Genomic DNA, 20,489 nt, shown 5'->3' on the forward strand with positions numbered 1-20,489 from the left:
AATAAATAAATAAAGTCTTTGTCAACTATAGTGTGTTCATCTCAACATTTTAAGTTTTACCTTCATACGTGTAATTGTGGCATCGTTGGTTACAATCGATGCTTCATCTTGCATTGGTATGTACAGCAAGTCAACAATTGATACCTTGTCAATCTGGTAGAAAAAACGAAATACACTCTTCTATCAATAGGGTTTCAAATGTTGAATGTAAATTATATTATATCTTTAAAACCTTTACATTGTGTTGTGTTTGTTAAATATTTTTCATTTGGTTACATTTGCATCTACTCCATGACCTTAACCTTGCTTTTTCAATAAATTACCGCATCATAAAGCTTAAAATTCAAACTAATCCTTGTGTTTTTTTGCTTGTGCTTTTGATTAATTTTTCATTCCAACAATTTTAATATTCTACTTTGGTTTGTGTACTTTTTAATTTTGTTAGCATTATTTAAATTTTAAAAATAATGTTTACGTAATCTTGTTTTAATGTATATATATCTTTATGTTGTAAAAGTGAAGCTCAAGATCAGGATAAACTTTTGATTTATCTCTTTTGGTAGTTTTGTTATTGGATGAATATGTCATATAAGCTTAACATTTGTATGCAATTTTCTAATTATAGGTTTCAAGCAACAAGCAACTTGTTAACGAAGATAAACTAAAACCACATTCAAAGTTCATACTAAATAATATTTGTAGAGTGACGTTACAAGTACGTAAGAGCGTTTTAGTGTAATTTTGGATTTAGTAGATTTTTATCTTGCATATAGCTTACAATGCACCCGTTTGAAGCTAGACAAACAAATAACATTAAGACACATCAAACTTCAACGGAAATAACATTACGATGCACCAGTTAGAGTAATAAAATTTCAACATAGAACTCAATTCTCAACTGCATATAACTCGTGCTAGTTGGGCTATAGATAAATGATTACTCATGACTTGAATAACAACGATTTGAACATACATTTGATTGAGACGTTGCCCACACGATCTAAATGTCAAATGCTCGAATATTATATAATGAATCGTAAAAAGACAATGGTATTTCAAAGGAAAATGTTTCTTACGAAAGACGATAATGTTAAGTTCAATTTGAAATTCTACATTTATATTCTCATCGCTGGCAATAAATAAAAAACTATATTTAAACAATTTGACGTGACACACAAACACGTATGTTTGCTCCATATGTATATAGTTACTTTTAATTTCATACACATATATTGCTCCATGTGTACATAGTTATTTTTAATTTCATGCTAATTTGAACCAACCGATCTCTATATTAATATATTAATACATAATGGTAAACCAAAAATTATATCCATGCTTAAAATACAATGGAAACATGCAACAAAGAAACCATCAAACGGGATTGAGGGTTCGAGTTTCATCGTGAATTCCACGAAGATGCATAACAAATTTGCAATAAAATATATGTTATAGAATCGAAAATTTATTCGTAAGGAATAAACTATGCACATAAGACTCCTAAATTCATGGCTAATCAAGCTGCATTCGATCTGCTGCATCAAGATAGAGACATGGAGGGTGATCTGAACAACATGCAACGATAACGGAATGATTTCCTACAAATGGATTCAAACACACGCCGCATTCCAACGAAATCGCCATGAAAGGTGAATTTGTAAGCTCGGAACCTTCAAATCGAAAGCCTCTCCGGACAAGTTAAAGCTATTGATCGAGTTCTAATGCTCTAAAATACCTTCCATCTATGAGGTAAGTCCCGACCTTAAGCCGCACGGCCCACACGTCCTTAGGTTTTCTCGACACGATTCTGTTCAATCACACACGATAAAGCAACGGAACAGACAGTACTTAGTTACCAAAAAAAGAAAAACGATGCACGTAATGTGTTCGATGAAATGTTAAAGACAGAGGACGAGTGGCAATTGGGTAATCACCTGCCGACGTCGCCGGGGTTGATTATGCCGGAATTGACCCTGAGACATGGAACTGAGGCTGCGGTCTTTATCATCTTGGGAGCCTCGATTACGATAACGGGGGACCCGATCTCGAGTTTCTGACTTTTTGGCGGCGACGTCTGGCCGTCTGCTGGCGATGCACTGGATTCGCATTTCACGATGCTTCGCGGTTGTGAACGAGTGGTCAGAGTGTTGGAAACGTTGAAGGAAGAGATGGAAGTGAGGATTCTAATGTTGGGGCGCGAGAATGGTGTTGTAGGAGGAAGATAAGCAGCCATTGGAATCGTATCTTATCACCAATGTTTCGAGTCAATGTTATATTTGGGAACGGGTGTTGTGGTTAGAACGATAGTTAAGGTGGACCCATTTTCTTTAGACTTTAGATCTAATTATCTATCTAATCATATGTTTTTTTTTTTCTTTCATTTAATTTGTTTTTCAAATTTGTATTTTTATCAATTGTACGATATATGAACAAAAAAAAATGAACCCATCGAAAATATGATATGCAACTACCTATTCGAAAGGTTTAAATTATTAGAATTTAATCTTTGACGTTGCAAGTTTAATTGTATTTAATTTGATATCTTCTTATATTTTTTTTATTAATGCCATATATAGTGAACATTTTTCCTTTATTGTTTTGTGTCTCACCTTGTCATGCTATGGCTTTGACTTTACGATGACAATGCAATATTTGATAAATGATACTTTGATACATCTTGGAATAATAAATAGTTCATTCAATTTTCTTGGATTGATGTCAACCATAAACCAATCGGTCTTATAGAACAAGGATCATTCCCAATGTTTAATAAATGACAAAATCGATAGTCATAGCCTGTGATCCAATAATTATTTTGAAAATCACAAGATTTAGGGAAAAACAAAAGAAATGCATTTTTTTTATTGTATTTGAAAAAACGTTTGATTTCAATTCAAAATTCAAAATATAATTTGGAAATGGAAGAGTGCATGTTACGTTCACAATTTCTAAAAACAAAAAACGGCAATTTATTGTTTTGTTTTAAAAAGTAAGCATACCAAACAATATATAGTTTATAAAATTATTAAAAATAAAATTATGTACACTACTTTCACAACTCCTAGTTAAAAAACAATTAAAATAATTAAAAATTACGATATTTCTTTCCCTTGTCTTTTGTTTTATAGAACCCGATCATATTGATGTGATAAAATTATCTAATTTGACATGAAGTATTATTATTCTTTTCGACTAGATCATGTAGATCATATTGATCTTGTGATATTGATGTGATAGAATTGTTTAATTTGACATGAAGTATTATTATTATTTTTGACTAGATCATATACGTAATTTTGGTGTTGTGCCATAGTGGTTTCCTTGGACTATTTCATTTTTCTTTACTAGATCATGTACGTAATTTTGAACCCGAGACCTCTTATCCACAATAACATACAAGTGCCAGTTGAGCTAAACTCATGTGGGCTATTTCAATTTTTTTCTTCTCTTTTTTGTTTGCTACAACTTGATTTTTTTTTTTGTATGAACGACCTCCAAATTGAGGTACAGATGAAACATAGCCCACAATTCAAATTATGATGAGTAATGACCTTATGATGATGCTAGTCGACGACAAATTTACCAAAATAACCCCATCTTTTGTGAGGCTTACAAACTTTTTCTCATTCTCATTCTCATTCTCATTTTTCACTTGTCATTCTCGTCCAACGTAATACCCAAAATTTTCATTACTTTCAACTTTTCATTCACCTTTCTCGTTCCAAGTACCTATTTCTTGTTTATCTATGATTTTTCCCATGTTTTTCTTCTCTCCTTTTAGCTCATGCAGAACGAACGAAAAAAAAAAAAGCAAAAGGAAGAAAGAAAACATAAAAATGGAAGAAAAGGAAAATGATGACAAGTAGGGGTGTAAGAATATGGGTTGAACCCAAATAATCCGAACTACCCAATCCATATTATAATGATTGAGTTAGGTTATGTTAGAATATAGGTTGAGATGAGTTAAAAAATAGGGATAGTTGTAAATTTAGCAATTAAATTCAAAATAATTAAGTGTATAGCAACATTTTTAAAACATTGCAAATATAACAAAATTTGTCAAATTTTATCAATGATATAGTTTATCACTGATAGATCATGTTATAAAAATTGGTCTATCACCGATAAATCATAGGAGTCTATCAGTGATAGTTTTGCTATATTTGCAATTTGTTTAAAATGTTGCTATATCTTTAATTATTATTCCTCAAATGATCATCCATTACAATTTCCCTAACAAAAATTGATTTTTTCAAGTTGGGTTGAGACTCGAGTTGAAGGATTGAAAAATTCGGTTCAACCCAACCCTAACCCATAATATTATATATATATTATTTAATAAAAAATAATTAGGTATATAAACTTTGAATTTATGGTATGAAATTTTAAATCACGTAGGTTGAAATTTAAACATAACAAATTTGAACTTTTATTAGAAAAACGAGAAAAAATAAAAAATATACAACCCTAAATCCAACTTATATTTTACTAATTGGGTTGGGTTAGAAACTAAATTCGGATTGCCAATCCAAATAATTTGAAAATATGGATTGGGTTGAGAATGTCTCACAACCCAACCCGATATCACCCCTAATGACAAGGAAGTTGATAAAAAAAAAGAGAGAAAAAAAAAGAGAAGAATAAAATAGAAAGAGAAATAGTTAAAGTGTAATTTCATAAAATGATTATCCGTGGAAAAGACCAAACATCACTAATTTTAATTTCTAACCCTTGAAAACGGACTTTCCCGGTAACCTTGTGGTTGGTTACTAAAATCCATAACCGGATTTAACTAGCTCGTCCTACCAACGATGCTAATTAGCTCGACAAAAAATCAATCACAACAGAGCTTTTTTTCTCTTTCTCACCCAATACAAATGAAAATCCAATAAAATTAACTCCGAAAGTTGTGTAATCACGGCTCATTAAAACCGGTCAATAGCTTCGGTTCGCTCAACACACGCACACACACGAAATTACAACGAATTCCGGCAGCTCTCGATTTGCCGCCTTTTGCTCTTCGCGCCTTCCCTTCCCCCAATTGAATCTATACGCTCTCTACTTCGCCACGGCCCTCAGTACATTTCTCCCACGCCCTAATCTGAGAAATCATAAGGTAACTTCATAATTTGATTCGCTCCACTCTCTCACTTCTCTACCACCCAATTCTTCTACTCTAATTTATTATGTATATCACCACCAGAAACTTCTCCATTTCACTCTCTTGTCGTATCTCAACTCTTATTGTTGCCTCAAACTAGTAATTCGCAGCACGGTTCTTCTGTTTTCAACCTGTTCAAGAGCTCGACGTTTCCTGATGCAAGTGAATTCGTCTGGAAATTCAAGTTGATTTACGACTGAACCCTACATTACCGATTTGACTGGTTTGTCTTCTAATTCCATGGTTGCTTTGGCGTTGGTTTTTTCTGCGTGTCAGTACTCCTGCTGCATTGATGTAGCTTGTTGTTGCTTGGTTTATTCCATTTCGGTGGACACAGTATTAGTTTCAAGCTCGTTCTACAAATGTTTTCTGAGTAATCGATGTAATAGTTACTAATATTTTCCCCGTTTGTCTAATAGAAATCGAGTAGTCGGCCGCTGCAAGATGCACATAAAGCAGGTGATTAATACTCGATCTATCGTGTGTCTTTTTGCCTAACATTATTATCGTATCGTTATATTTTTGGCCCTTTATACATGGAAATGACCATCAAGTTCTCTTTTAGGTTATTATTGAAGGGTTTAAGAGTTATAGAGAACAAGTTGCCACCGAGCCTTTCAGTCCAAAAATAAACTGTGTTGGTAAGGACACAATAACCTTCGGTGTTTGCTTACATTTATTTAAAGTTTTATCACTTTGGCGTTTTTTATGAATGAACTGGTTCCGGATTCTATTCAGCATGGTCTCAAATGCTTGTTGCTCCTTTTCTAATGGCATTACCGTCCACACGAGTGATACCTGACAACCTGCATTTTATTTTTAATTTTCTTGACTTCACAAATGCCTACCGAGAAGATTTTCCAGTACTTCTATTCATCATTTAGTCACGTCATCTGTCATTGACACTTTATTAGATTCATATTATATCTTTTTCATTTTTTTTCTTAGAACTAAGTGCTTGCATTGAGGGAAAAAAAAGAAAGATTACAAAACCTTTAAGAAAAAAAAGAAAAAAGAAAACCAAGCCCACAAAACCCCTCACTAGAGTAAGGATTACCAACTAAGTAAGATGTTTCCTAAAGAGTAATTACAAAAAAATTCTTCAAGGTCAAAGCCCAGAGTGATGCATGAAACTTCACCAAGGACCAAGCATCACAATCATGAAAATGTTATTTATGGAAACGAACATTTCCTTCAAATTTGTTTGGAAAATCTTCTCATTTGCTTGGAAATTAAGAACTCCTTCACCAAATTTTGAGGCTCCAATAATTTAACGGTACTTCTTGAATTGTCATTTATGAACATTTTATCTTCCTGTTGAACATATTTTGCAGTTGGTGCGAATGGATCTGGCAAGACTAACTTTTTCCATGGTAAGAGCATCATCATTCTTGTTCCTATTTATCTTTCAGTTTCTGGTAGTTTTTATGCTATAAGATGACGGTGGTTGTTAACTTATTTATGTGGTCTGAATAGCTATACGGTTTGTACTGAGCGACCTTTTCCAAAATTTGAGGAGTGAAGATAGGCATGCTTTGCTCCACGTATGTGTTTACATATTCTAAATCTAATAAATATTTTAATTTTGACTATAGATTTCTTTCATTATCTAATTTACATATTTTGTGATAAATTTCTTACAGGAAGGTGCAGGGCACCAAGTTTTAACTGCTTTTGTGGAAATCGTGTTTGATAATACGGATAACCGTATACCAGTAAGTTTTTTCTTCCTGTTATCCTCTCTTGTACAAACGTTATTTATCTATTATATGTGTGGAATTGTATTATTGATACATATTGTTTGTGACAAAAAAAAACTGCCTTTTCTGTTGGCCTTCTATTTATACTTGTCTGCAGCTGTTTCCTACATATATGAAAAAAATCTTGTCTGCAGCTAGTTTAACGAATTAGATACTTTCTGGGTTTGTAAATGTTTTCTATTTACAAGTTTCCATAGGCTTATCTTTTTTTTGAACTTTTATGAATCTGTATTTTCCCCATCCAGAATTATATTTTTTTTCCCTCGTGGTTTTGTCTGCATGTATGTATTATTGTTGAATGATATAATATTAAATTTTCCTTCACCTATTAGCTTAAGCTTTTGAGTCAATCGGTGATTTAAGATGGTAACAAAGTAAGTGTTTCAAGGAGGTCCTGTATTCAAGCCCTTGCAATGCTATTCTCTCCGGTTAAAATTAATTCCACTTGTTGGGGATTCTTCATATATCAAGCCCACAAGTGAGGGGAGTGTTGAATGATATAATATTAAATTTGTTTTCACCCATTAACTTAAGCTTTTAAGTCTAATTTAAGGTGTATATATATATATATATATATAATTATATTTTGCAGGACATCTCATTCTCCACCGTTTTATGGTATTGCAAACTAAACATTTGCACTTCCAGCCAAATTATTAACTGATGTGTTATACATGTATTTTTGTTTTCTTAAGGTAGACAAGGAAGAGGTGCGCTTGCGTCGAACGATTGGGCTGAAAAAGGATGAGTATTTCTTAGACGGGAAACATATCACGTTAGTAACTTTCCATTTTTCTCATTTCCCTCCCTATCGATTTCTGAAGATTTCTCACAGTATCTGTTTATGACTTGATCAATAATGGTTTTTAGGAAAACAGAAGTTATGAATTTATTGGAAAGTGCTGGATTTTCTCGCTCAAATCCTTACTATGTTGTGCAACAAGGAAAGGTAGGTGTATATTTGAACTTCATTATATGTTAAATGTAAGGTGTAATGTTGATCTTATTTCCTATAATTCAATGTCCATTTGTTCTTTTTCTAATTGTGCACAGATAGCATCATTGACATTGATGAAGGACTCTGAGCGATTAGATTTACTCAAGGAAATTGGTGGTACTCGAGTTTATGAGGAGAGAAGGCGGGAAAGTTTGAAAATAATGCATGAAACCAGTACGTCTTCACCATGTTATTATAAACCAAGTGATGTTTTTGACACTTAATTGTGTTCGCTTCCTCTTTGCTTATCAGGCAATAAAAGAAAGCAGATCATTCAAGTTGTTCAGTATCTTGATGAGAGATTGAGAGAACTTGATGAAGAAAAAGAAGAACTTAGAAAATATCAGCAGTTGGATAAGCAGCGAAAAGCCCTAGAGTTCACTATTTATGACAAAGAAGTTCATGATACTCGTCAGAAACTGTTGGAGGTTTAGCTGTCCTTTAACTTTGAATTGGAATGGACCTTGTTGGTCTGTATTTTATTTTTCATTCATGGTGTGACTTGTGGGAAGCAATTTACTTGACTGATACATGTTCACATGGATTCAGAATGTACACCAGTCAAGTGGATGATGTGTCTAGCTGCCCTGAAGGCATTATTTATTTATTTTTTTGTGATTTTTCTAAAGAAATACTGTATAGTATATAGGGTCATCTATGTTGTCAATAAGTTTCTTTAGATTCAAAGAAATATGAACTAATGCTTATCGACTTATTACCATGATCCTTTTCCCCTTCCACTGTTTCATTCTTTCTTTCTTTGGGGATTGTTGAGTGGTTTAGAATCCCTTGGTTTTCTATTCCTTGAAAATGTGGTCTCTATGTTAATCTGCTTGACATTTGTCATTTGCATGTACATGTAATGACGCTAAAACTTCAAAATTTAACTATACTCAGGTAGATGAAGCACGAGCCAAGGTTTCTGAAACGTCAACTAAAATGTACAATAGTGTTCTAGATGCTCATGAAAGATCCAAGGACTTCGACAAAAAATTGAAAGAGTTGACCAAGGAAATTCAAGGTTTAGTTAAAGAAAAAGAGGCAGTGGAGAAGAGGCGAACAGAAGTTATAAAAAGGCGCACCGAGCTTGAACTTGATGTCAAAGATCTTGAAGAGAAGATCTCTGGAAATACGAGGGCTAAGGTATTATTATTACGAGAAGATCTTTCTTCTATAACTTTTCAGTGTCATCCTTCCACTTATAATATCCATACAATCATTCTTTTTTTTTTTTTTTTTGATATATTTCAACATGCTTCCAGGAGGATGCAGGGAGGCAGCTTCAGATGCTACAAAAAGAAATTCAAGATTCTTCTGTTGAGCTCGACAAAATAAGTCCAATTTATGACAATCAAATCGTAGAGGAGAAGGAAATATCGAAAGGGTTTGTCTATGAGATTCTTCTAGTGCTTCAATTAAGTTCCCTTTCCTGTTTTTGAACCCTACCCTATGAAAAAGAATAAGAAAGAAAAGGAGAGAGAGGAGAGATAATAAATTAGGGTTTAGTAACTTTGATGCCATTGAGTTTATATGTAGTTCTTGCATTTTCTATTTCCAATTCTAGTTAATGGCTCAATTCGACTCAAATATCAAGTCAACACTTGCATAATTGTTTCTGTAGCTAAGTTGTTGCACCTTGGCACATCTCATGAATTTTGTAGAATAATGGAGCGGGAAAAACAGCTCAGTATTCTTTATCAAAAACAAGGTCGTGCCACCCAATTTGCAAGTAAAGCTGCTCGTGACAGGTGGCTTCAGAAGGAGATTGATGAATACGAACGAGTGTTATCTTCAAATATAGGGCAGGTAATATTACCATTTTGTCAATTTCTGAAGGAGCTTCACTGTTATTTTGTGTCAAATAGTTTGTTCTGCATTCAATAGCTTCATATTAGACATCTCGTTACCATTGAAAATTGAACTACTTTGTGGTATTGAGGAAGCATAGTCTCATTTTAGTTCCATTTTTTGTAACACTAATGTAATCTGATTGTTCTTAAAGAGGGAGGTTGAGAAGGAGTTGTCATTTGAGGTGAAAGCATTGGAAACTAGAAATAGAGTAGGATAGTGTAGTGTGAGAAAGAAAATAATCTCTTAGCACTTTGCTTGGACGTTTTAGGATGCAAGACTATTTGGACCCTTTAGATAATGTCGTTGATTGGTACTTGAATGTTTATTACACACAAATTCTTTTGTTATATTCTGTTTCTTCTGATTAACATAGATTGGGGGCCTCTTTTGAATACTCTTCCCCCTAGGCTTAGAGACTTCTCATCCCTGGGCTTTTAGGTTGTCTCTTTTGATGTTTTGTCAATGTATGTATCTTTGTTTCTTATAAAATAAATGTAAGTTTAGATTATTATTTTTTTCCATCTTTTAGTGCTCCTTTCTCCGACAATTTTTCCTTCAGATGCTTTCATGTTAACATGGGTACCCATCTTCTCTTGCTCTGTCAAGGATCAATGAATGTGGCTACTTAGTCCTTAGTAACTCTTTCTTGTAAATCCTTATTTCTCACTATGAGGCCCTATCTTGGATAGATGTTTATTGTGGTTTAGAGTTGTATGGCTCATTCGAGGTATTTTTGTGTTATGATGTATGATACCTCGTTCCATTCTTCTTTCCGTGGGAAGGGTAGGTATTGTTGCCAGTAAATTTCTTCACCATCTTGAAAATATTTGGTCCTAAAGGAATATAAAGGTGTTTCAGGATACGATAGCATCTTGGGAGGTTGCTCACTTCAATGCCTTTGGATTTCTGCTAATTTGCTTAAAGATTTTCATCTTTTTCGACAACAGGAACAGAAGCTTCAGGATGAAATTGGTAAGCTTGATGCTGAGTTAGTTGAGAGAGATGCCTTTATTGAGAGGCGCAAAATGGACATTACAACTTTACAGTCCCACATAACTGAGTCGTCCCATGGGTTTAATGCCTTCAGGGCACAGAGAGACAAGCTACAGGATGAGCGGAAGTATGCCCTCATATGTCTGTTTTTTTAAAGTTACTAATATTTGTATCTGGATAGCACAATTAATTGTTCAGTTTTTCATCCTTTTCTGAGTGCCTTGATTAATGTATAGGTCGCTGTGGAGCAAGGAAAATGAACTTGTTGCTGAAATTGATAGGTTGAAAGCTGAAGTTGAGAAGGCAGAAAAAAGTCTTGATCATGCTACACCTGGTGTAAGTCAGTTTTTTGTTCCCTATTTTGTACCTTAAGCTATATTCATTAATAAATTTTCTTAATTAGGAGGCTTGTTATTTTTCTTTTTAGATCAGTTTATAATTTTTTAGCTACTTAATTGTTATTTGAAAGAATCACCTTACTAGTTATACTTATGAAAACCATATCTACAAGACATGGATAAAATAGTGTGGTGGGATACCGCCATATTATGCTCTAAAGCCTCTGAAATGAATGACAGTTTACAGCACTAAACCATCATAGTATCAGCTGGTTGTCAAATATAATTGGTTTTCTATTCTTGGTTGTAACTTATGACCCGTCACTTAAGGTGAAGTAGAACTGATTTTCGTGTAATTTTAGTTCATAAATTGTCTCGACGTTAAAGATAATATTACTTTTTTCCCACCTCCTCTTTTCCTTTTGATTGAGAATGAAATCAAAATATGCTGGTATCTGTATGATGTCAAGTACAGAAAATGTTACTGGTTAAATTCTTGATGCCATCTTTTCCTACTGGTCTTAGCTTTAGGGTGGGAGAATTTTTATTGTCATCGTTTCTTTCTATTTCAAATTGTTTTCAACCTCAGGACAATTAGATAGTTCTAGTGTCTAAACTAATTATATTTTTGGAAAAAAATTGATAGAACTCAGTGATAGTTTGTTGAATAGAGAGTTAAGGAGAAGAAAGGGAGACTGGAGATCCCAACCTTGACTGGAACACTATTCATTAGTACCATGGATGAAACTGCCCCAGTAGTTTCTGTTGAGCTTAATCCTCTTTCAAAAGTTATGCACTTTTCCAATCATTTGGTCCTCAGTTACTTTCTTGAAACAACCATGCATTAGGTTCTTGATCACTGAAAAATAGACATCTCCGACTTTTATTTTCTGCAATCATAGTTGGTGCCACAAAAAGATGTTCCTATTAGGCCTTTTTGACTTTGTCCTCTCCACCAGGCCATGTAAAACTGATGATACATGTTGGAACATGTTCTCCTCTTTATCATACATTCCTATGCTGCATTCCATTGATTGGTTCTTTTCCTAATGTATCTGCTTCATTTGTTCCTTCAAAGCAAAATTCTCCCTGAGATTTGAAATGATTCATCTTTTGTATGCCACCATTCCCTAAGGATCCAGTTGCTTTAATATTACTGTAATAGAATTCAAACTGGTAGTTCATTAGTTAAAAAAAACTGGTAGTTCATAGAGTACTAAGAAGCACGGACACTTTAGTTTGGCTAGTGTATTCGTGTCCGACACATATTAGACGCTCAGACACTTTGGCACTTATTGGATACGTATTGAACACTTATTAGTACAACAAATGTGTTAGACATGCATATAACACTTGTTGAGCATACTAAAATGACACGTACGACAATAATAATAAATTTGAGTGTGAAATATATAACATTTAGTTTATGAAGCATATGAATGCATCAACACATTTACTTTGGTATAAAAATGATATATAATTTTTTTTAAAAATGTATTCTTGCTGTGTCATGTCCTAGTTTTTTAGAAAAAGAGGTGTCGTGTCAATATCATGTTGTATCAGTATGTATAATTCTTAGATTGAAAAAAGAGAATGAGGGAGAATTTGAGAGTGTGCAGCCCACCACCAGAACGCTCTTTCCAATTAGTCAGTTCGTTCTCAAATTAAGTAACTTTGTAGCTCTTTGATACCCTTACTCATGGGAACCATCATGGGTTGACCTAATGGTAAAAAGGGAGACATAGTCTTAATAACTAACTAAGAAGCCATATGTTCAATCCATGGTGGCCACTTATCTAAGAATAATTTTCTACGAATTTTCTTGACCCCAAAATGTTGTAGGATTAGGTGGGTTGTTCTGTGAGATTAGTCGAGACGCGTCACGCGTGTAAGCTGACTTGGACACTCACAGATATAAAAAGATAAAAACTTACTCATGGGTCAAAGTAGCCCCTAAACTCAAGTAATACAACATTCTTTTTTTTACGCATCCATTTTTTCTCACATGCATACCTTGATTTAGGATTTATCTGAATAATTCGGATACACAATGGCAATAGGCTAGGAACAAACTCAAGTTCATGATTTCTAGGATTGGCACAGGAAATTATTCGCCGTTGGGGAGATAGGCCGTTTTCTCTAGGTTGCTAGTGTTTGTGCTATTGTATGGATGTTGTGGGGTGAGAGGAATAGTAGGGTGTTTAGAGGGTCGAGACTTGACAGGGAAGCTAGAGAAATATGGTCCCTTGTCTGTTTTTCATGTTTCTCATTCAGCTTTGATTTCGAAGTTTTTTTTTATAAAATTATTCTATAGGCATGATTTTGGATAGTTGGAGTCCCTTCTTCCGAGTCTCCATTTTTTGTGGATTTGGTTTTTGTATGTCCATGTATTCGTTTATGTTCTTTTCAACGAAAGTTTTTCTTATATAAAAGAAAAAAGGATTGGCACGGGCAATCAGTTCTTGTTTTGTTTTCTGCAGTATTGGTTATTATTTTGTCGTTTTTTGGTTTACTTTTCTTCTTCTGTCTATTAGTTATGCAATACTGTGTATGGTGAATATATGGTGTATTTCTTATCCAAGTTCCTCAATATTCTATTTGATATATTGTTAGGATGTAAGAAGGGGACTCAATTCTGTGCGGAGGATTTGTAAAGAGTACAGAATTTCTGGGGTGCATGGTCCAATAATTGAGTTGCTGGATTGTGACGATAAGTTCTTTACCGCTGTTGAAGTTACGGCTGGAAACAGGTGAATGAATTTTTTTCTGTTATATTTTGACTTTAAGGTTTCATTAGGTCACAGTTTTTTAGTTGAATTGACCAGCTGACATGTAGAAATTGTGTCCTTGTTGTGTGTTGTGCACCTCAATAAAGATCAAGGTTTGATTGGTATTCTTCATTTTCTTATCAGCTTATTTCATGTGGTGGTTGAAAATGATGAAATATCAACCCAGATCATACGACATCTTAATTCATCAAAAGGCGGAAGGGTTACTTTTATACCACTCAACAGGGTGAAAGCTCCGCAAATTAGTTATCCACAGAGTTCTGATGTGATACCGTTGTTGAAGAAATTAAAATTCTCTCCCAATTTTTCACCAGCTTTTTCTCAGGTAGTTTCAAGTACCATCATATATTTGGAGGAGTGGTTTGTGATTCATACGTTTTTATGAAGCAGTTTCATTACTGTTAGAAAAAAAATGATGATCCTGTGGAAACAATTCCAATGCTTTTGAATTGAAAATAGATGTTCCGCTGATTATTGTTATTGGGATCCTTAACAAAAGAAAACAAGGAAAAACAAAAACAATATAGTACTTACCTTCACCACGACAGCTGAAGATTCCATTCTCTTCCAAAATATCCCAGTATTTGCCTTTATTTAGTCAACCATCCATATTCTGAATTACTTGTAGTAGAGAGGAATTTTTCGAAGAGAAATGAAGAAGAAAGACAAGGCCCCTTGATATTAAGGCATAAGTCTCCTACAGAAGCTAGAACCGGTGAGAAAGCGAGGAAATAATTGAAGTGATAATTAATATTTTTTAAAACAGTGTTTTATTTGAAGGAAAAATGACTAGTTGCCAGTGTTCAGTTTGGCACATGGTTCTTTTGTGGTTGCTATTTAGTCTGAAAATTCCCCTCTAGCGTTGATTGACAACTTAACCATGATTTATACATTTTATTACAGGCTAGATGTCACGGGACACTAGGCTAGAATGTTGCTCAACTTTTGTGTCACTGAAGATGAATTGAATTTGGGATATACACCTAGTAATTAAAACTTGCACAAATAGGTAGAACTTGAGAGATAAATACTCAACTATTAAGCTTTTCATTTTAGCTTGATGCAAATAAGTAAGCGACATGCAATATTTTTTATGAATGTGCTTATTGTCCCGTACTTTCATTTTTATACATTTTACCAGGTGTTTGCTAGAACAGTGATTTGTCGTGATTTAGACGTGGCTACAAGAGTTGCTCGTACGGATGGTTTGGACTGTATAACTTTGGAGGGTGGGTGTTGAAGTTTACTTTGCCAATTTATGATTGCTTTACTATGTATGTTTTTTTTTTCTTTTGACAAGTTTCCTTTGACTCTGTAATAGGTGACCAAGTTAGCAAAAAAGGTGGTATGACAGGGGGATTTTATGATCACCGACGTTCAAAATTGAAGTTTATGAATATGATTATGCAAAATACCAAAGCCATTAACATAAAGGAAGATGACCTGGCAAAAGTTAGATCGGCACTTCAAGATATCCTTTTTGTTGTTTCCTCCAATATGACACCTGTGAAAAGCAAGGACTTTAAATTCCATGGATCAAGTTCATTTTGATTGAGTCCAAATAACATAGTAAAAGAATGCATTGAATTCCATGGATTTTATTGGGTGTTTTGATGAAACCTTACTTTGTATCCTGTCACCAAGGGGGGGCGGGGTGAGATCCAATACTGCAGCTGCCTCATTATTTTGTCAAAATAATCTACTAGCCTAATAACACCTTGCTCACTATTAGATGAAAATTTATAGTTTTTGCTAATACAAATGTTCAATTCAGCTTTGGTACTTTATGCATCTCACTTTTACGGTTAGAATGAAAGACCATGATGTTTCTCCATTTGTACTTGTACTATGATTTCTCAAGTAAAAGTTTGTTCACTACTGAAAAAGGAAGCTCTGTTGAAAGTAATGATTCAATGTCAATCTAAAGATTTTTGTATTTTCTTCATAATATAATTGGAGAAAGAAAAGTAGTTTTTTCATTTGTATCCTGATTGAATTCTCTAGTTTATCAATTTCTTCATAAGGATAAGAAACTCAATACTCATCGACATGAGCAGTAGTTTTTGATATTTATGCATTGAACATTTTTTATAAGATATTGTGCAAAACCTATTAATTATTATCCTGAAAACATGTTCTTAATTATTAAAACTTGACACTCTGACTCCAGTTTGTGTGTTATTTGTTATACTACTTTTTTGGTTGCATATACGTCTTCCTTTACTTAATTTATCTTACAGATAGACAGAAAAATTACTGAACTTGTTTCAGAGCAGCAGAAACTTGATGCCAAGCTGGGTCATGATAAATCAGAATTGGAACAGCTTAAGCAGGACATTGCTAATGCTCAGAAGCAGAAACAATCAATTTCCAAGGCTCGTTTGAATAAGGTATCTTTAGGACTAGATCTAGGTAACTTATTAATCTACTATGGTTAGATAAAAAATATAGTTCTTCTGTTGATATTTCTTATTTTTGTATGCAGGAAAAATCACTTGCTGATGTTCGGAATCAGATTGACCAGCTTAGGGGTAATATGGCCATGAAACAAGCTGAAATGGGCACAGATCTTATTGACCATTTGACACCAGAGGAAAAACATCTTCTATCACGACTGAACCCTGAAATATCAGAGCTGAAAGAGAAGCTTATTGCATGCAAGACAGAACGTATTGAGGTCTGTATATTGGTGCGTGCTTATATTGGTGTCATATTTCATTAACTCATATTTTTGTGCTTGTGTTTCTTTATTGGGTAGACTGAAACGAGGAAAGCTGAGCTTGAAACAAATTTAACAACTAACCTCAAGCGGCGGAAACAAGAGTTAGAAGCTATAATATCATCTGCAGAAGCAGACTCTTTACTGGGAGAAGCAGAATTAAAGAGACAGGAACTTAAAGATGCCAAATTATTAGTCGAGGAAGCAACTCAACAGCTCAAAAGTGAGACTTTTGATTTGGAAACTTCCAAATATCTTGCAAATTCATTATGGTTTTTTCATTATTTATTTGTTTCTTAACTCTTTTATTTATTTATTTTTTAATTTTATTTTATAGCGATTTGAGGTTTCAATGTGATTTCTCAGGAGTTTCTGAAACTATGGACGACAAATCTAAGGAAATTAAAAAGATCAAAGATGAAAAGAATAAACTAAAGGTATCTCAATTTTACACATTAACCACTGGTTGGTCTTGTTATCCTGGCTCCTTGGTTGATCCCCTTTCAATGCAGACTTTAGAGGACAACTACGAGAGGACACTTCAAGACGAAGCTAAAGAATTGGAGCAATTATTAAGCAAAAGAAGTGTGCTTCTTGCCAAAGAAGAAGAGCATACAAAGAAAATTACGGATCTGGGGCTACTGCCATCCGATGCATTTGAAACGTAACCTTTTCTTTGAATTTGGATTTTGGTCATATTTTTAGTTGTCGACAAATTATTAATGGTCATAGTTGGTATTGTTTGAAGATGCTTTTCAGTTCTTTGATCTATTGTTTGTAGTTTATTTTCTTGGTGGATACCTGATCCTTGTTATGTTTTCTTTCCCACAATTGTTAGGTATAAGAGGAGAAACATCAAAGAACTATATAAAATGTTGCATAGATGCAACGAACAACTGCAGCAATTCAGCCATGTTAATAAGAAAGCATTGGATCAGTATGTGAATTTCACAGAACAGAGGGAAGAGCTTCAGAAAAGGCAAGCTGAATTGGATGCGGGTGATGAGGTATCACTGAATAAGATTCAATTCAGATTGCTTTGTTTGTAATTTTGGTGTCAAACTCATTCCAAGAAAATATGCTTCTGGACTTTGTAGAAAATTCAAGAGCTCATAGGAGTATTAGATCAGAGGAAAGACGAATCAATTGAACGCACATTCAAAGGAGTTGCAAAGCACTTTCGAGAAGTTTTCTCAGAGCTTGTTCAAGGTGGCCATGGATATCTAGTAATGATGAAGAAAAAGGTACAATTGTGATTGTATTGCCCGCATTCCTGTTTGTGTTGGATGCATTTATATTATATATTTGTGGTTATGGACCTTGTGGGGTATTTTGCTGAGGAATGGCTTAGTTTGAGATATGACAGCACAAGTCATTTTGGTTAGGTGGTTAGATGGTTGCCATTTTATGGCATGTGGACCTTGTTTCTTTCATTAAGAAAAGGTTTTCTTTTTACTGATACATAGAAAATTCCAAGGCAATTATCTTTGCCGGACCAATTTGCAAATATGTTCAGTGGATGTCCAGAAAGAAGAAACTTAAGTATTGCCCTCTGATTTCTGTTAAGGGGCCTTTCCTCTCCTGGGACAGTTTTCTATTTCTGTCCAACTTGACTTTTAACATAAGAGCTTTTAGAGCATTAAACCACAGGACCTGAGTTATGTTCTTGAACTAATCTCCACCAACAAGACTCTTGAGAAGTTTTGACATAATTTTAATGGAGGTTAGGAACTGATTGAATGTGTCAAGGAACTTCTTATACAGCTTCAAGTAAACAGGGTAAAAAGGAAGGACTGATCCGACCTTCAAGATCTCTGTTTGAAGACATGACTGGATAGGTAGGTGTTTTCCATCGTCAAGGGGAAGTTTTACTCTCTAGTTATAGTAGGATCGCTGTGTTATATTCTTTTGGCCGGGGATATTGTTCCTGCTGCCTGTTCGCTTTTGTGTTGTGTGTTCACTAGTTTTGTTCTAGAGATTGTGGCTTTATGGAGGAGTTTCTTCTCTGCTCACCCTTTCGTGGAGCCCAAAAAATAATCTTCTTTAATACTTGCATGGAGTTTTTCGGAGCTGTACAGCCAGAAGTGGTTCTAAGCTAATGAGGATAAATATAAGGAAGGGGGAAATTGGATCATCTGATTCGTCTTTCAAAATATCCAGCCCAAGGAATAGTCGAAGGGATACACATCAGACATGAGTGGTCGAGAACTCTGAGCCTGTGGTTTTGTTACTCATTAACAGATCTAAAGATGAACTAAGCATGCGTTTTCTTACCACAGACTAAAAAAGCTGAATTATTGAACAATTTTCTCAGATAACATCACCCTAATATCTTGAAGGACCTGTAGCTAGAACCAGACTTGTATGACATTGTGCCAACAACACTTCCAAGACTTGTATGAATACTGTGCCATCTGTGGTTTAATTTAAATTTATGGGTTTGAATGGTGTTCTAGGGTTACGGCTAGATTATTTATGAATTCGTGCAACATCATCATATTTTCTTTTAATTATTACTTTTTTTTAAAAAAAAAAAATTCCTTCATTCACTACACAGGACGGGGATCAGCATGATGATGATCCTGATGAAGCTGGACCTCCAGAAGCAGATACTGGAGGCAGGGTTGAGAAATACATTGGAGTGAAAGTGAAGGCATGTCCAACCATCTGTACCTTGTTCAGTAGGACGACCTATCCCGAATTCTCAAATAAAATGGTCTTTTTTGCAGGTCTCTTTTACTGGGCAAGGAGAGACACAGTCTATGAAGCAGTTGTCTGGGGGACAAAAAACTGTTGTTGCTCTAACTCTTATCTTTGCCATACAACGATGTGATCCTGCTCCATTTTACCTATTTGATGAGATAGATGCAGCATTGGATCCTCAATATAGAACTGCAGTCGGAAGTATCCTTCACATCATTCTTTATGATTTTTTCTCTTTTTTTCCCTCTAAAGAGTGGCTGCTATTATATTTTATCGTTGGCTATGCATTCTGTCATATGCTCCCTTTCTGTAATCATGATTCCTTTTTTGATATTCTTAATTACTTTCTAGATATGATTCGTCGGCTAGCAGACATGGCAAATACTCAATTTATAACAACTACATTTAGGCCAGAGCTTGTGAAGGTTGCCGACAAGATATATGGTGTAACCCATAAAAATAGGGTGAGCCGTGTCAATGTTGTCACCAAGGAAGATGCTCTAGACTTTATTGAGCATGACCAAAGTCACAATAACTAAGGTTTGTTTTCTGTATTCAAACTTCCACTTTTTCGTTGACTGACTACTTTACAAATTATGATATTTAGAGAGATGAAATTGATATATTTGTTTTCACAGGTGGTTAAAGATCCCCGGAGACATTTGGTCTATATTGGATCTTGAAAGTATTGTTGTTAATGTATGAATGGAAATACACGGCACCGCTCCACCCAATGAAATATTAATGGAAAAAAGGTGTGAAATTTTAGGAATGTAAATAGGTAATGTTGGGGTTTAGATGACATGAGCAAAAGATTTATGCTTATGAACTTCACTCTAATTGTACTTTTATGTGTAGTTATGTCTCTTAATTTATACATGTAATTAGAGAAACATGGACTTGGAATGGTTTTGTGGTCTGGTAGTTGATTGATATCTGCTTTTCCAACTTTTTCATGATGCCATTCTACATTTTCTGCAGAGGTCATTCCAATACAATGTGGATTCTTTCTTCTTTTTCATTTTCTCTTGAATAGGGTTGGAATTCACAGTCAAATGTATTAATATTCTAAAAGACTTGTGCTACTTTTGTTGAATTGGACTCCACACTCATCAAATACATAATGGATTTTCATTGGTGATTTAAGTTTGAAATTTCCAAACCAAAAAAAATCGTTG

General features: G+C 34.4%; 2 protein-coding genes across 5 annotated transcripts; one reads left to right on the top strand and one right to left on the bottom strand.

Annotated features, from left to right (window-relative positions):
* Window positions 1-1,269: 1,269 nt before the first annotated feature.
* On the bottom strand, window positions 1,270-2,307 carry LOC101219406. Its single transcript, XM_004142203.3, has 2 exons — window positions 1,935-2,307; window positions 1,270-1,807 (listed from the first exon to the last, which is right to left on the bottom strand). The coding sequence occupies exons 1-2, from the start codon at window positions 2,231-2,233 to the stop codon at window positions 1,705-1,707; spliced, it is 402 nt and encodes a 133-aa protein (XP_004142251.1). The 5' UTR covers window positions 2,234-2,307; the 3' UTR covers window positions 1,270-1,704.
* A 2,631-nt stretch (window positions 2,308-4,938) lies between these two features.
* Window positions 4,939-20,332, top strand: LOC101218613 (structural maintenance of chromosomes protein 3). 4 transcript variants are annotated; one of them, XM_031884204.1, is made up of 31 exons: window positions 4,939-5,116; window positions 5,204-5,384; window positions 5,581-5,620; window positions 5,727-5,802; window positions 6,496-6,534; window positions 6,638-6,705; window positions 6,805-6,876; window positions 7,617-7,696; window positions 7,792-7,870; window positions 7,975-8,092; window positions 8,171-8,346; window positions 8,816-9,061; window positions 9,181-9,302; window positions 9,580-9,724; window positions 10,717-10,889; window positions 10,999-11,098; window positions 13,714-13,850; window positions 14,013-14,214; window positions 15,031-15,118; window positions 15,211-15,360; window positions 16,128-16,279; window positions 16,375-16,566; window positions 16,648-16,831; window positions 16,975-17,045; window positions 17,121-17,272; window positions 17,447-17,615; window positions 17,706-17,852; window positions 19,166-19,261; window positions 19,338-19,512; window positions 19,663-19,851; window positions 19,950-20,332. In XM_031884204.1, the coding sequence occupies exons 3-30, from the start codon at window positions 5,606-5,608 to the stop codon at window positions 19,848-19,850; spliced, it is 3,612 nt and encodes a 1,203-aa protein (XP_031740064.1). In that variant the 5' UTR covers window positions 4,939-5,116; window positions 5,204-5,384; window positions 5,581-5,605; the 3' UTR covers window position 19,851; window positions 19,950-20,332. The 4 variants fall into 4 exon arrangements, with proteins under 4 accessions (XP_031740064.1, XP_011653545.1, XP_011653546.1 ...); XM_011655243.2 differs by having other exon boundaries at window positions 5,262-5,384; XM_011655244.2 differs by having other exon boundaries at window positions 5,272-5,384.
* Window positions 20,333-20,489: the final 157 nt, after the last annotated feature.

The sequence above is a fragment of the Cucumis sativus genome, chromosome 4 (assembly GCF_000004075.3).
Source record: "Cucumis sativus cultivar 9930 chromosome 4, Cucumber_9930_V3, whole genome shotgun sequence".
Classification (NCBI taxonomy): Eukaryota; Viridiplantae; Streptophyta; class Magnoliopsida; order Cucurbitales; family Cucurbitaceae; genus Cucumis; species Cucumis sativus.